This window comes from Gavialis gangeticus, unplaced genomic scaffold (assembly GCF_001723915.1).
Source record: "Gavialis gangeticus isolate Ggan-Ray unplaced genomic scaffold, GavGan_comp1, whole genome shotgun sequence".
Lineage (NCBI taxonomy): Eukaryota > Metazoa > Chordata > Crocodylia > Gavialidae > Gavialis > Gavialis gangeticus.
The window spans coordinates 100,381,896-100,394,952 of record NW_017729031.1 but is presented as its reverse complement, the minus strand read 5'-3'; the positions used below and the strand labels follow the sequence as shown (position 1 = coordinate 100,394,952).

The 13,057-nt window shown below is 45.1% G+C and overlaps 1 protein-coding gene across 1 annotated transcript in view; it reads right to left on the bottom strand.

Annotated features, from left to right (window-relative positions):
* Positions 1 to 294: 294 nt before the first annotated feature.
* Positions 295 to 13,057, bottom strand: part of CUNH2orf80 (chromosome unknown C2orf80 homolog) — a 26,317-nt gene continuing 13,554 nt past the window's right edge. Inside the window, exons 6-7 of the mRNA XM_019522895.1 lie at positions 1,858 to 1,945; positions 295 to 1,249 (exon numbers count right to left, since the gene is read on the bottom strand). Of these exons, the coding sequence (XP_019378440.1) occupies positions 1,104 to 1,249; positions 1,858 to 1,945 (234 nt within the window). The 3' untranslated portion in view covers positions 295 to 1,103. The remainder of the gene's footprint in view (positions 1,250 to 1,857; positions 1,946 to 13,057) is intronic.

Here is a 13,057-nt window from a genome sequence, read left to right as displayed (position 1 = left end):
CCACCCCCCTCAAGCCTGCCAACCCCCACATCCTGCAAGCCACTCCCATTTTTACTAGCATTCACTGGTGCTGGGAGCCAAGGAAGTAAGTTGGGGTGAGGGGAAAGGCAGGTGAGATGGGGGGGATTGGTTTGCCAGGGGAGGTTGTTAATCTAAGGGTTGGGGATCAGAGGGCTAAAAATAGCCCCCAGTCCCAGTGCGGGGGGAGAACCCCCTCATCCCTCCCCAAGCCCCCTGCAGATCCTGCTTGCCTCCTGCCCCCACCTCCATTCCTAATTTACCTTAGATTGGGTGGCCTTTTTAAACTGATCTAACCTCCCCCAAACTCCCCAAATAGCTCTACATACCCCTAGGAAACAAGACCACCTCTTGCAGCACTGCAGGAAAAATGAACTGCACTGCAGAACATGGTCTTAATTTCTTCTGTTACAGGTCATGGTCCACAGGCCTGTTGCCTCCTTGTTATATTTCTGTTTCATTCTTTGTAACCTGACTTGTCCCAGAGTCCTCTGAAAAGATTTCTTGTTTAAGTTCTGTTCTGGATCCCTGCATGATACAAGCATTCAACTGTTTGAGAATAAACACAGTTTAGCAATGAAGACCACATTCACCCTGATTGCACAGTGGAAACAGAGCAATTGAGACCTAGATCAAATAAGATTTTTACTCTAAGTTGCTTCCGAAACTAAGGGTAGTTTTATACTAGTGTGACTCTAGTGATGACTTAGTGGAAGAATTTGTTCATTTTTTAAACAAACTAGCTAACAAGCAACTTTGTGTCCTATAGATAATTCCAGTGAATGACTTCTGTAAAATGGAATGTATGCCAGAACAAATACATTTTAGATGAATACTGCAGAATATCACTGAAATGCAAACTGTGAACTGGCATATACTGTCAGGCAACTGTAGGATTTTCACTGAACTAACAAAATCAAATGCATGATTAATGCTATCGTTCTCTCATATAATTATAATTATAATAACAACTCCTAATGCTCCTTAAAAATCCTCCATTGCACGTAGTTTCAAGAAAGCCTCCAAGGACTTCACAGGACAGTTTGATATGTGCTAGCATATCCTATTGCTGAAGGAATTATTTCCTAATTGTCTCTAGTTTGTATTTTTAGACCTGCTTTGCCTTCCTGCTGCTTTTCTGAAGATGGAGATTCTGGTAGCTCACCATCCTTCTTATTTCTTCTGCTGGTACTGTTGGTGGTCTTTCTTGCTGCTTTTTTAAATTTGACACCTTGAAAAGAAGACATTGTCACTTTATAAAGTGCCTCCACCTTTCACCCTGAAGAATTTCCTAATGGTTTATAGCCTTTCTATTCTAGATTAGTACATGATATGCGCTTGTAGTATCCTCTCATTTTTGCTGTATCTGAAGTAGGACCATGGTATCTTTTGTGACCTGCTGCATAACTGACTATTATGGAAGTCCAAAATCAACTGCAAGCTCAAGGTTGCTATGATGTTTCTTAAAAGGTATTAAAGACAAATCCTCTGTGCAGTGAACTTAATGCCATTGTTAAATTATAATCCAGCAAGGAATGCTCTATCTTTAATAATTCTTTGCATTTACAAAGTCAGGTCTATTAATTACAGTAGGAAAGTTCCCTGTGGACACCATCACCTTTGGGTCAGGCTCACAGTACTTTTCATCTGTAAATCCTGGGACATTTTCCAAAGGGTGATAAGCATCGTTATTTCTGTGCCATGGACAGGGCAATAGAATGGAGAATTGGTTTGTCTGTTGTGGGGCAGATGAGTGACAAAGCAGGAATCAGACTTTAGGTTTCTAAACGCCTAACCCCCTGGACAGCCCTCAAGTGAGATAAGGTGAAACAAGCTTACTTTGTTTCCAGGCATATTCTGCAGCTTTGGGAGCTGTTAGCATGGCAAAAGGGTGCAGTGAGAGGTTGAAAGGGTGAATCCAGTGACCCTAGAAGGACAACAGCATTCACATGTTAATATATGGTCTGGAATAGCCTGCCGCAAGAGGTGGTTCAAGCACCTACTTTGAACACCTTCAAGAGAAATTTGGATGTTTATCTTGCTGGGATCCTATGACCCCTGCTGATCCTCGGGCAGGGGGCCGGACTCGATGATCTTCTGAGGTCCCTTCCGGCCCCAATGTCTATGAAATTTGAAATATTTGGCATGTGCTGTTTCAGGTAACTAAAAATTGTTTGTGTTTACTGTTTCCCAGAGCATTATTATGAATCACTGGTATTTTCCCTTTATTCTGAATTGATTATTTTTACCTTTTCCACCATCTCTCCTTCTTCTATTCGCCTGCCACGTCGCATTCTCTGTGCTAGTTCACTTGTGTATTTCCTTCCCAGAACCACCCATCCTAGCCTTCAAATAAGCAACGAACCTCTCCAACCTCATCACCAGAAGCAAACTTCCTATGGCCTAAAATACACTGAATGGATCCACACCATGCCATGACAAGAAATGTAAAACCTGCCAACACATCTCCACCACCCCCACAATTACTACACCCCACAACATCGCCATCAGCATTCCTGGATCTTACACCTGCACCTCCAGAAATGTAATCGTAACTAGACTGCCAATGTGGACTCACCAGATTGGCTTGAGATACTTACCCTAGGCTAGAAACAGTGCTGGTGAACTCTGAGTGACCCCAAGAGTGGAGCAGGGGAGCCCTGCCCTGTGGAAAAGTAGAAGGCAATTGAAAGGTTCATAGGATTCATAGACTGTAAAGCTGGAAGGGACCTTGGAAGATCATCAGGTCGAGTCCCCTGCACCAAGCAGGAAAGATAACTGGGGAAGGGGTTTTCAATCCCCTCATTTGCATGGAAGAGGGATGGCTGGAGTGGCCAGTTTGCAAGCCAGGGAGGGACTGCCGGAGGGGATAAAAGCAGTAGCCGAACTGACGTGTAGGGCTGCTGACAGTGACTCCAGGGAACAACGAAGGAGGCCTAAGAAGAGTTGGGGTGAGCTGACCTAGCAGAGGGAGCAGAGAGACCCCTCTGAAGAGCTTTGAAGGCCCTGGGAGAAGAAGGCAGCAGCAGTCAGCCATGTCTCCAGCCCTGCAGGAGAGAGGGAGCAGTGGCCAGGGCTTGAGGCAGAGACCTGGTGCCTCAAGGCCCCATTGCAGTGTGCTAGATGTGCTGGGCGTCCTGGAGGCTAGGGGTGGCAATCGGCCCCCCACTTCACTGCAGAAAAGAAGCAGCGGCCAGGAGCACAGGCGGCATCTTGATCCGGAGCAGGGAGCTGGGCCAGTGAGTTGAGGAAACCCCTTCCCTTCCCTGGGGAAGCGGGACAGCAGCAGGCAAGGCATTGGGATCCTGAAGAGCAGCAGAGTGCCAGGACGAGGGTCCGCAGGAGCTTGGGGCGCGGGCCGGTGCTTGGAGCAGGGCTGGCGAGCTGTGAAGCGTGTGGGGCACCTGGCCAGTCATCTGGAGCAGGGTTTAGAGCAACGACCCCTGGGAGCTGCCTGTGCTGCAGGCGCTCTGCCACTGACTGCCCCAGAGGGGACTCAGTCCTGTCCCTTATTCTGCAGCTGATTGTCATTGGATGGAGTCCCTGAGCTTTGTGCTTGGGTCATGCTGATTTCTGCAGGAGCCTACTCTGTTGCTTGTTGCTTGCCTTTTTGGTTGCCACGGAGGGTCGCCCTTCAGCCTCTTTGAGGGGGTTGGGGTTTGATACAATTTGATTGCTGCAGACCAGAAAAGCTTAACCTGTTGCAGTCTGTCGCTTATTGGGAAGCCTGTGGGAGCTGCTGGGAGTGGTCATCTTGCTTCCTTGTGGTAGCATCTCAGCAGTGGCTGAAAGCTGCCAGTTACCCGACCTGCGGTTCTTGAGTCAAGGGCTGACAAATGCATTTGGGTTTGTTTTGTGATTCTGGTTATGCCATTTAAGTTCACTTGTAAATAACCTTTCCTATTTTTGTTTTGTAAATAAAATGTAAATAGTTAAATCAGTTAAGTGTTAGACCTTCCTGGGACAGGGGCTGCTCTGTGGGAAGCAGGGGCCAGCTGGGAAGTAAATTGGTGTTGGTCGGAAGCCCTGCCCCACTCTTGCCACACCATCCCTGATATTGAGCAGGGGTGGCAACTATTGGGCTGCCACCTGGGTTACATAATATATCTCATCCAGTGCATCAAATGCTCTAATAGAAAATATGTAGGAAAAATCAAACAACCGCGTACCAAAATGAACGCACACCAAAAATCTATCAAAGACAAGAATACCCAAACACTGGTGGGGGCACATTTCTCACAAGAAAACCACCCTCTCTTCAATCTCTGTTCTAATCTTCAAAGGGAATTTACAAAACAACTTTCATAGACTAGCCTATGAACTTCACTGTATCAACCTACTGGATACAAAAAAATCATGGACTAAATATAGACGTTGGATTTATGACACACAACCTGCCTGACATCTGACTCCCAAGGTAAACCCTCCACTTTTTACCTTTTACCTCTTTCTATCACTGTTTGGTGGTATTTCTAGGAAGCATTCTGGGCATATGTTCATATGGAAGCTGTCATACCAAACAGCACGTTTACTGGTTAGATAAAGAGGAAAAATAGAATATGATTGGCTAATCTATGACAGACTATGAAATTGGGCATCATTCTAAGCACTAAGTATTTCTGTCACTCACCTTTTTTTACCGTTCCTCCATAACATAAAAAATGAAAAACCAAACATAGCAATGCTACACAGCTCTAATTTAAGCATTTCAGGTAATATTTTCAAGTGTCTAGGTGACTTATGCTCCTAAATCCCATTTTTAATGGTTTGGGCACTTAGCACCAGTTTTTAATAAGTGTCTTAAGTCAGATTTCATAGACATGCAGGCTGGAAGGGACCCCGGAGGATCATCGAGTCCAGCCCCTGAAAAAATCCTGGACCTGGGGGTCCAGCCAGGAGCCTGGGCATACACCCAGGCTTGGGCTTGTAACTCTATGGGCCAGGAGTCAGCACACTCCCCTCTAGGCCACGCAGCTAGGTTAATTAGGTGCCTCTCTGTGACTGAATACCTCTGAAAATTTTATTTTCAATTACATTTAAGCTAAGATTTTTAAAAGTGAATTGTGATTTAAGGACATCTCAATTTTGGGGCAGAGAGGGGTGGAGTCTTGATTTAAGACATCTAAAAGGAATTGCATCTTCAGGAAGGGCTGAGCACCAGTATCCTGAAAATCAGCCCCCAAGGTGGCTTACATTTTGTACCCAAAGATCCAGGCACATAAACTTATTAGTTATTTTTTTTTAATTGTGACCCTTAGGGCACAGCTACATCTAGAAATGAGGCAGAGTAGCAGCCCCACACTGCCTACCCTGCATAATTTCTGGGCATTAATGGGTGAGTAATCTTTCTCCATGATGCTTCCAGCCCTGGCACAGAGGCTATGTAAATATACCTTTAGACCTTTAGGGCTTTGGAAAAAATTACCCTTGAGGTTCCAAACTCTGCCAAGCACTTAAGTATATGCTCTGAAGAAAAGGAACGGATTTCACCGGATGCCTAATTCTATGAGCTAAACTGCAGGCCAGAGGGATTCTCAAAATACCAGGCTCATCTTCCTCTGAAAACCCTGTTATCTTGGTATCAGCCAAATTCATTTGTCATGTTTCCAGAGACAGAGATTGCCTCAGACATCACTGCTAGGTTCAGATTTAGAGTAAATGAAAGGGAAAAGAGCTCAGCAGTCAAAAGTGAAATCCTTCCCTGCCTGCCTGAGTCATGCCAGGAATTCTAGCAAGCGGAACCCAAATCAGTGGAAAGGAACTATGTGAAATGGCAGGATGAGAAGTTTTGGAAAACAAAACCAAACCTCTGACTCCTTTATACTGTGAAGTTTTCAGTTTGAAGGCAAACTACCAAAAGATGTCAGGGTGGCAAGGATCTTGGCCACAGGCCCCAGTGCACCAAGAAAAAGAAAGTAAAGAGTTTTCAGAGTGCTGAAGGAAATGTATCATTCACAAAGTCCATAGGTTAAATGCAATCCCCACCATTCTCTTCAGAAAATGAAAAGTGAGAGACCAATGCTACTATGCTAAACGTATTCCAAAATATTCTACAAACTGAACAGGGTAGAGCAGGGGTAGGTAACCCCCAGCACGAGTGCATGGCACACGAAGGTATTTAGCATGCATGCCTCAGGGCAGATGGCAGGGAAGGGGCCTAGACTGTGCTGCCATAACAAAGATCAGGCCCCTTGCGGCTCCCCCACTATCCGCCCCGGCACGCCAGCATCGTACAAGTTGAGGTTGTGGGTGTTTTTGACACTGCTCAAAAACTTTGCCAACCCGTAAGATAGAGTTTCCCATATGCAAATGAGAGAATTGACCAATATGTTTGCCACTTACACACAAATATAGACAATCACCTTGCTGGGGTCGTTTGAGGCTAGACAATCACCTTGCTGGGGTCGTTTGACCCCAGTACTCTTTCCTGCCATGGCAGGGGGTTGGACTTGATGATCTGCTCAGGTCCCTTCCGACCCTACTAACTATGAAACTATAACTATGAAACTATATTTGCCAGAGAGTAGTAGTAACCCTAGGCAGCTGCCAGATGGCAGTCTTTACTAACAATAAGGCCAGACATGAATAATGTAGTTTATAATAAGGGTTCCAGACATTGCTAGATACACGTAAGTGATTAATTGTAATCCAATTGCAATTCCACAGCATTTTTCAAAAGTTGCTTTGGTAACATTTATTTTTAATGATACCAACTATATGAAGCCTAAGTATTCCAACACATGCATTGTTGTAGCATACTGTTAGAGCAAACAGGGAACTTAGATATAAAAGTCAGGAGGTAAAGCCTGAAAAATACTGCTTGACATGCAAGTGGATTTGTTTCACTGAAGAACTCCTAGGCCCAAATTTTATCTTACAGAGATGTCTATTTTGAAAATTATAACTCCTCGATCCATTGTCAGGGGGTTGTGAAAGTCACTTCCCTTGCAGATACAGTTTTGCCAGCAAAACGCAGTGTATGAATGTAGCTATACCAACAGAAGAGACCTTCTGCCAGTTCAGCTTGTATTTCTTGGGGTATTTGTGCATTTAAGTCTATGGGGGAAGGGGGATGGGGGACCCCAACCCTTCTGTGTTGATATATAACATCTCCACCAGGAAGCCCTGCTGCCATAGCTATGAAGGCAACAGCCTAGTAATGTAGGCAGGGCCAGAAGGCTTGAAGGGTCTAAGGAACATCTGTATCCATACTGAAATTTGGGATGCAGCCTTCCTCCCTCCTCTCCCTGGCACAAGCCTAACATGCCTCTCCTTTGCCCTAAGCCAGGGAGTAGAAGTTGCAGTTGATGAAAAAGCCAGCTACATATACTCCTTTCATGCAAGTACAGAGCTTCAGTATGTCAAAGAAATGCTACTGGTGTACAACAACTCTGCTGCTGCTGAAGCTGAATATTAAAATCCTCATCTCCTTTAGTAATGTGAAGTGTAGCTCTTGATGCTTTGATCCTATCACAGACATAAGCTATACGGTATTGGCAACTGGCTGGAAGATATATAATTAATAGATGCCTTCCCTTTACACATGGCAACTGACACACTTTTCATTGGGGCAGTACTGAATTTGAGCACCATCACTGCCCACCTGCTGCCAGAAGTGCCTTCTTTGAAACAGAATAGAAAACAGAGGTCCTGAAAGCTCCTAAAGGGAACTGTAAAGGGTCTGATCATTTAAGAAGTTGTTTAATGATAAACACATGAGTCTCACACAAGTCAGTGGGGTACTCATGCATTAGGCAGACACTTAAGTGCTTTACCAGCTCAGTACCTATGGAGTGGGGCATTACCCTAATATCCTGGCCAGCTGGAGAATCGATGCCAGAACTTCCAGAAGTGCAGTGTGACCTCTTCCTTTTGTCCACTGAATAATGCTTGTGCTTCTATGCTATAGATACAGTTGCTCAGTTACTGATTAAAGAATACATTCAGATAGATTTGGTGTCTGTTGGTATCAAGAGCTGCATAGATAAAATAGACCTAATTTCTTTTTCTGTCTCTCAGCCTGGGCATTATTTTCAGCTGGTGCAGCAGAACAAAAGCTCAGTAGAAAAATAGGCAACTCCCTCCCTCTCAGGAACAAGACCAGCTCTCTGAAGGTCAATTACACAAACACAAAAAGCATTTGTATATTTGCCAGTCTTGTAGTGATGCCTTGTTGTTCAGTTCAGCTAGTAAGGTTCAGAGACCCAGTATAAGATAGATGGAAAGAATGAAGTCAGCAGTCAATAAGGACCATTATGGCAGAAAGTGAATCGCAGTCTGAATGGGAGAGTCTCACTGGCAACCAGTACCATATTTGCTTGACTACAAAATGACCCCCCAGTAATTTGATTCTATATGTGGAAAATGTGATACATTTGTTATAATTTTCCAGGTAGAAAAGTACTGGAGGGTTGTCTTCAATCTTCCCCTTCCCACATTGCCACAGCAGGGAAAGTAGGGTGGGGATCAGGTCCCTTACCTATCTGCTTCTTCCCCCTGCAGCCTTCCTGCCTCCCCTGCCACTTGCACCCTCGAACCCCACCTTCCCAGAGCCTCTGACCCTCCCTCATCTCTGCCTCTTCCCCCCTCACCAACTCTTCAGTTTTTGCGTCTTCTCCTTCCCACCTTCCCCCCACTTTACTCTCTGATACTGCTTGAATTGCTCCATCCTAGAGCACAACATACAGAAACTCAGCCCTTGCCTAACAGCAGTACTGGTGCTGATGACTGGCTCCTTGCCTGGGAGAGAACCCAGCCAGAGTCAGGCACAGCTTGGCTCTGGCAGTAAGGGGGTGGGAAGGGGTTGGGGATGGGGTTGGGGAAGTGGGGCAGAAATGGCAGAGGGAAGGGGAAGCAAGCTATTGTGGATCTGACTCTGACTCTGGCCTGGAGCCTGGATCAGGGCCAGAGCTGCAGCAGCCACTTGCTCCCCCTTCCACTTGATATGTGAATATAAGATGAGGGGCTTTCTCCCCCATCCTGATTGAGGGGGGGAAACCTCATCTTATATTTGAGTAAATATGGTAGATAACCAAAATAATACAATGTTTTAGGTATACTTCAGGGTGGTGGTGTCATGTGGGAAAGGATATCAAGCTGATTCTTTGAGAGAAGGATGGGCCAGGGGATCATGTTAGTCTAGGACTGGAAGTTCTTATTCTGCTATAAACTCTTTGAGCCTTACTTCTCATCTGTAAACTGGTTGAAAAGACATATTGGAATGCAAAGATTCTGAGGCACTCAGCATACATTATATAGAACTCATTCGATATGTTATGATCCTTTTCAGCATCTTTTTACTACAATCTTGGTAGAAATCTCTTTTGAACAGCCTTCTTTCCTGCCCATGGCAGGGGTCAGACTTGATGATCTGCTCAGGTCCCTTCCGACCCTACCAACTATGAACGTTTTCCATTTACAGAAACCAAGTGTCAATAAGAACAAAACTTTTAGATGGACAATAAGTCCCCACAGCACCCCCTCCCCACTCAGCAGGGTTGCATTATGCTACAGAGCTCTGACGCCTGCAGGGACAGAAACCCTCCTTCCCCAACCGTAGCTAGGCTGCACGTGGGACTGATTTCAGAGGCTGTAACTGACTTGGGTCAGTGACAGCTGGGGGAGTGAGGCCAGTCCAGTGCTTGGCAGAGCAAACAAGGTCTGCCTAAGGCTAGAGCAGCCCTGCACAGTGCTGTCTGGGATGGCAGTGATCATGCTCTACATTAATCCTCAGTGGGATCTGGCACAGACATTTGATAAAGCGCTCAAACAGAAAGTGCTTTAGATTAGGACACACCCATCCAGGATTAATTTGGAAGGAGTTCCATGATTTTTAAAGTGTTTTATGTGCCATGTCTGTCTGTCCTGTTATGGCTGTAAAACACTTTCTGAGTGTAACTTCTGCACCTAGCCTCATTGTCTTCAATGTATACATTAGGGCTGTGTGAAGCTTCAGTCCCTGATTCAATTTGGCAGAGATTCAGCCTGATTCGGTGACCAAATCTCCAGATCTGAATCGAATCAAAAGACCCTTTAATCTCTCTGACTCAAATCGGAACCCGCCAAATCAATTCCAATAGATTCAGAAAGATTTGGAGATTTGGACATAGACACAGCTTTAAAGGCTTTTTCTACATACCTCTAGGTAGCAGGTGGCTGCGATGCTGGGGTGCATAGAGTGTCCCACAGAAATACGGGGAGTTCCCCATCATGCTCATTAGCAGACCCAGAAATGGACCAGAAGCACTTCCGGTCCACTTCTGGGTTTGCTGGGGAGTGTGCTGGGGGCTCCCCTTTGACCCGCCAGCTTGGTGACTTGTGCCTCCTGGGTCTGGGGGGGCACCCAGAGTCCCCCTGAAGCCAATCGCTGAGCCAGGAAGGTGCAGGGGGACCTCCAGTGCACTCCCGGGCAGACCCAGAAGTGGACCAGAAGTGCTTCCGGTCCACCTTCAGGTTCACCACTGAGCACGTGGAGGGCCCCCTGCACTTCTGTGGGACGCTCCATGAACCCCAGCATCATAGCGATCACAAGCCATGCCTGCTACCTCAGCGTATGTAGAAAAAACTTTTAAAGCTGTGTCTATGTTTGAATCGCTGAGTCTCCAAATCAGATTCAGATTCAGCCAAATTTAATCAGGGACAGTGATCCATATCAACTAATCGAATCACTGTCCCTGATTCAGGCCAAATCTGAATCAAATAGGGCCCACTTTGCACACCCTTAGTACACATACTTAATATGTAATCCCTTGTGGAATCAGGAGTTAGTCTCCAAATACAGATACAGTTAGTGTCTAGGCGACCAAGAAATATTAGGCCCACACCTACACAGGCAGCCCGGGGAGGATCCACAGGGGGTGCGGTGGTGCAGTTACACCCCCACCCTGCTTTTGATTCTTGGTTCAAACTAGGTTTAAAATCAACAGCCTGTCAGCAGCAGCAGCATTTCTATTCAGGCAACAGTGAGAGACTGAGTTGACTTTATGGTTTATTGTAATCTACCTAATTTCTTCTAAACACTTCATTCCACAGGTGTTAACAACTTTTCCTCCTTTTTGCTAGTCTTGATGTTCCACTAATATAACTATCCTTTCTTTGGCAATACTGCTGTCTGCTAGCTGCTCCTGGTAATGTAGCTTCCTTTAACAGCCTCACAGACTGTTTTTAACTATAGCTAAAAACATTAACTCAGGTGAACGTTAACTCAGGTGTGGAAATAACTTTCAGTAAAGCACTGGATACACTACCAAGATGCTCAAGAAAGTTAGACTGTTTTATGAATCTGAAAAAGAGGTGTACATTTAGCTCTAAGGACTACAGGATTAATGAAACAGCATTTGCATTATTTTTTGCTTTCAATATTATATAGCCCTAAGCCCCTAGCATATTAATAAAACATCTCATTTATTTTTAACTGGAGAAAAATGTGTTGCATTATATGGGATGATGTACTGTATCATCTGCACTCCCCTTTTCAAAATCCTATATCTGTCCATGCAGGCAGCAGTGACAAACCTAAGCAACTGCAACTCTTCCAGCCAAACTGACATGCTGATAACTTATGAGACTCCAATTATGGACTTGATCTGGCTCCAATTCAAGTCAGGAGTTAGACTCCCATTGCTGCTGCTGCTGTTGTCAGTGTGCAAGATCGAGCCGTGGTTGTGGCTGTAGTACTTGAAGTGGAGAAAAGGAGGATACCTTGATCAGAATCTGCAGGCCTCAGAGGCCCCATCAGGCCTTGATGCATGGTTTGGCTATATAAATTTGGCTAGGTTTCATTTTGAGGGAAGGGAGGTACTCACTTGTATTTGTATGGTTCTGAGAGGTTTGAGGAAGTTTCTGATTCCTAACCTTGTGAAGTTTTCTGTGACAGGAAAAATGGGTCTATAGGCAAAGTACAGGACTGGGGCTTAGATATGCTTTCAGCTGTTAGCTCTGTATGACCTTGGAAAAGTTATTTGATTCCTTCCACAATTGACCATCTGTAAGAGAGGGATAATAATACTTCCATTCTTCCACTCTGTATATTTTCATTGTAAGACCTTATTAGGTGCAAGTTTTCTCTCTCACTATTGTGTGCACAGTGTCTGGCACTACTGGGCTCCAATTTTAGATGGGACCTCCAAGCACCACCATGATATAAACAACATAACTGCCACAGTCCTAGCAGTTTGTTCAGCTTAGCATATAGTGCACAACTGGTTTACAGTTGCAATGAAAATCTTTTAAAATAACATTTTTGTTCCCTTTTTGGCATCAAAGTAAAGAGGGAATTTACTGCACCATAATAAAAGAGAAGCACTTTAAACATCAGAGATGAACAGAGGTTTGAATGCCACCACCTTGTGGCCATCTTCCCTGGTCCTGAACAGATGACTTTTAGACTGGTGGAAAGGAGATTATATAGGTATTTTTAAAAAGGAACAGACAACACAGATTAGGGTAACTCCACCCGATCAGGAAAGAATCAGGCTAAAATTCTACTGGCATAAGTTGTACCCATTTAGGCAGGGGTGGCAATTATTTTGGCTGGAGGGCCACTTAACTTTTGGTGAGCTGTCGAAGGCTGCAACGGTAGCCATGCCCCTTGACAGGTGTGCTGCCCCTTGATTGCCATCTTGGGACCAGAAGTCCAGCCCCTAACCCCTGACCTTTGCCACCAGAAGTCCCTCCCCTTGTCCCCCAGAAGTACTCCTTCTGAGAGGGGGGTTTGCCAACTTGGAACTGGAAAAAAATCCAAATTATATACTGGAAAAAAATCCAAATTATAAAAATCAAACATCTACTATAGCATATTTTCATTTTATTTCAGAAAAATATATTGCTCCAGATTTACATATGTTTGCATAGTGTATGTAGAGGCAATTGCATAATAGCTCAAAATGAGGTCTTAATCTTTTTTATTGTGTGTGAGGGGGGTATGTGGGATGTAGGGTGTGTGGGGGATGTGTGTGTGTGTAGTGGGGGGGTGAAGAGGGTCTGGGCGCCGCACTTCAGGAGGGATGTGGACAGCATGGAGAGGGTCCAGAGGAGGGCC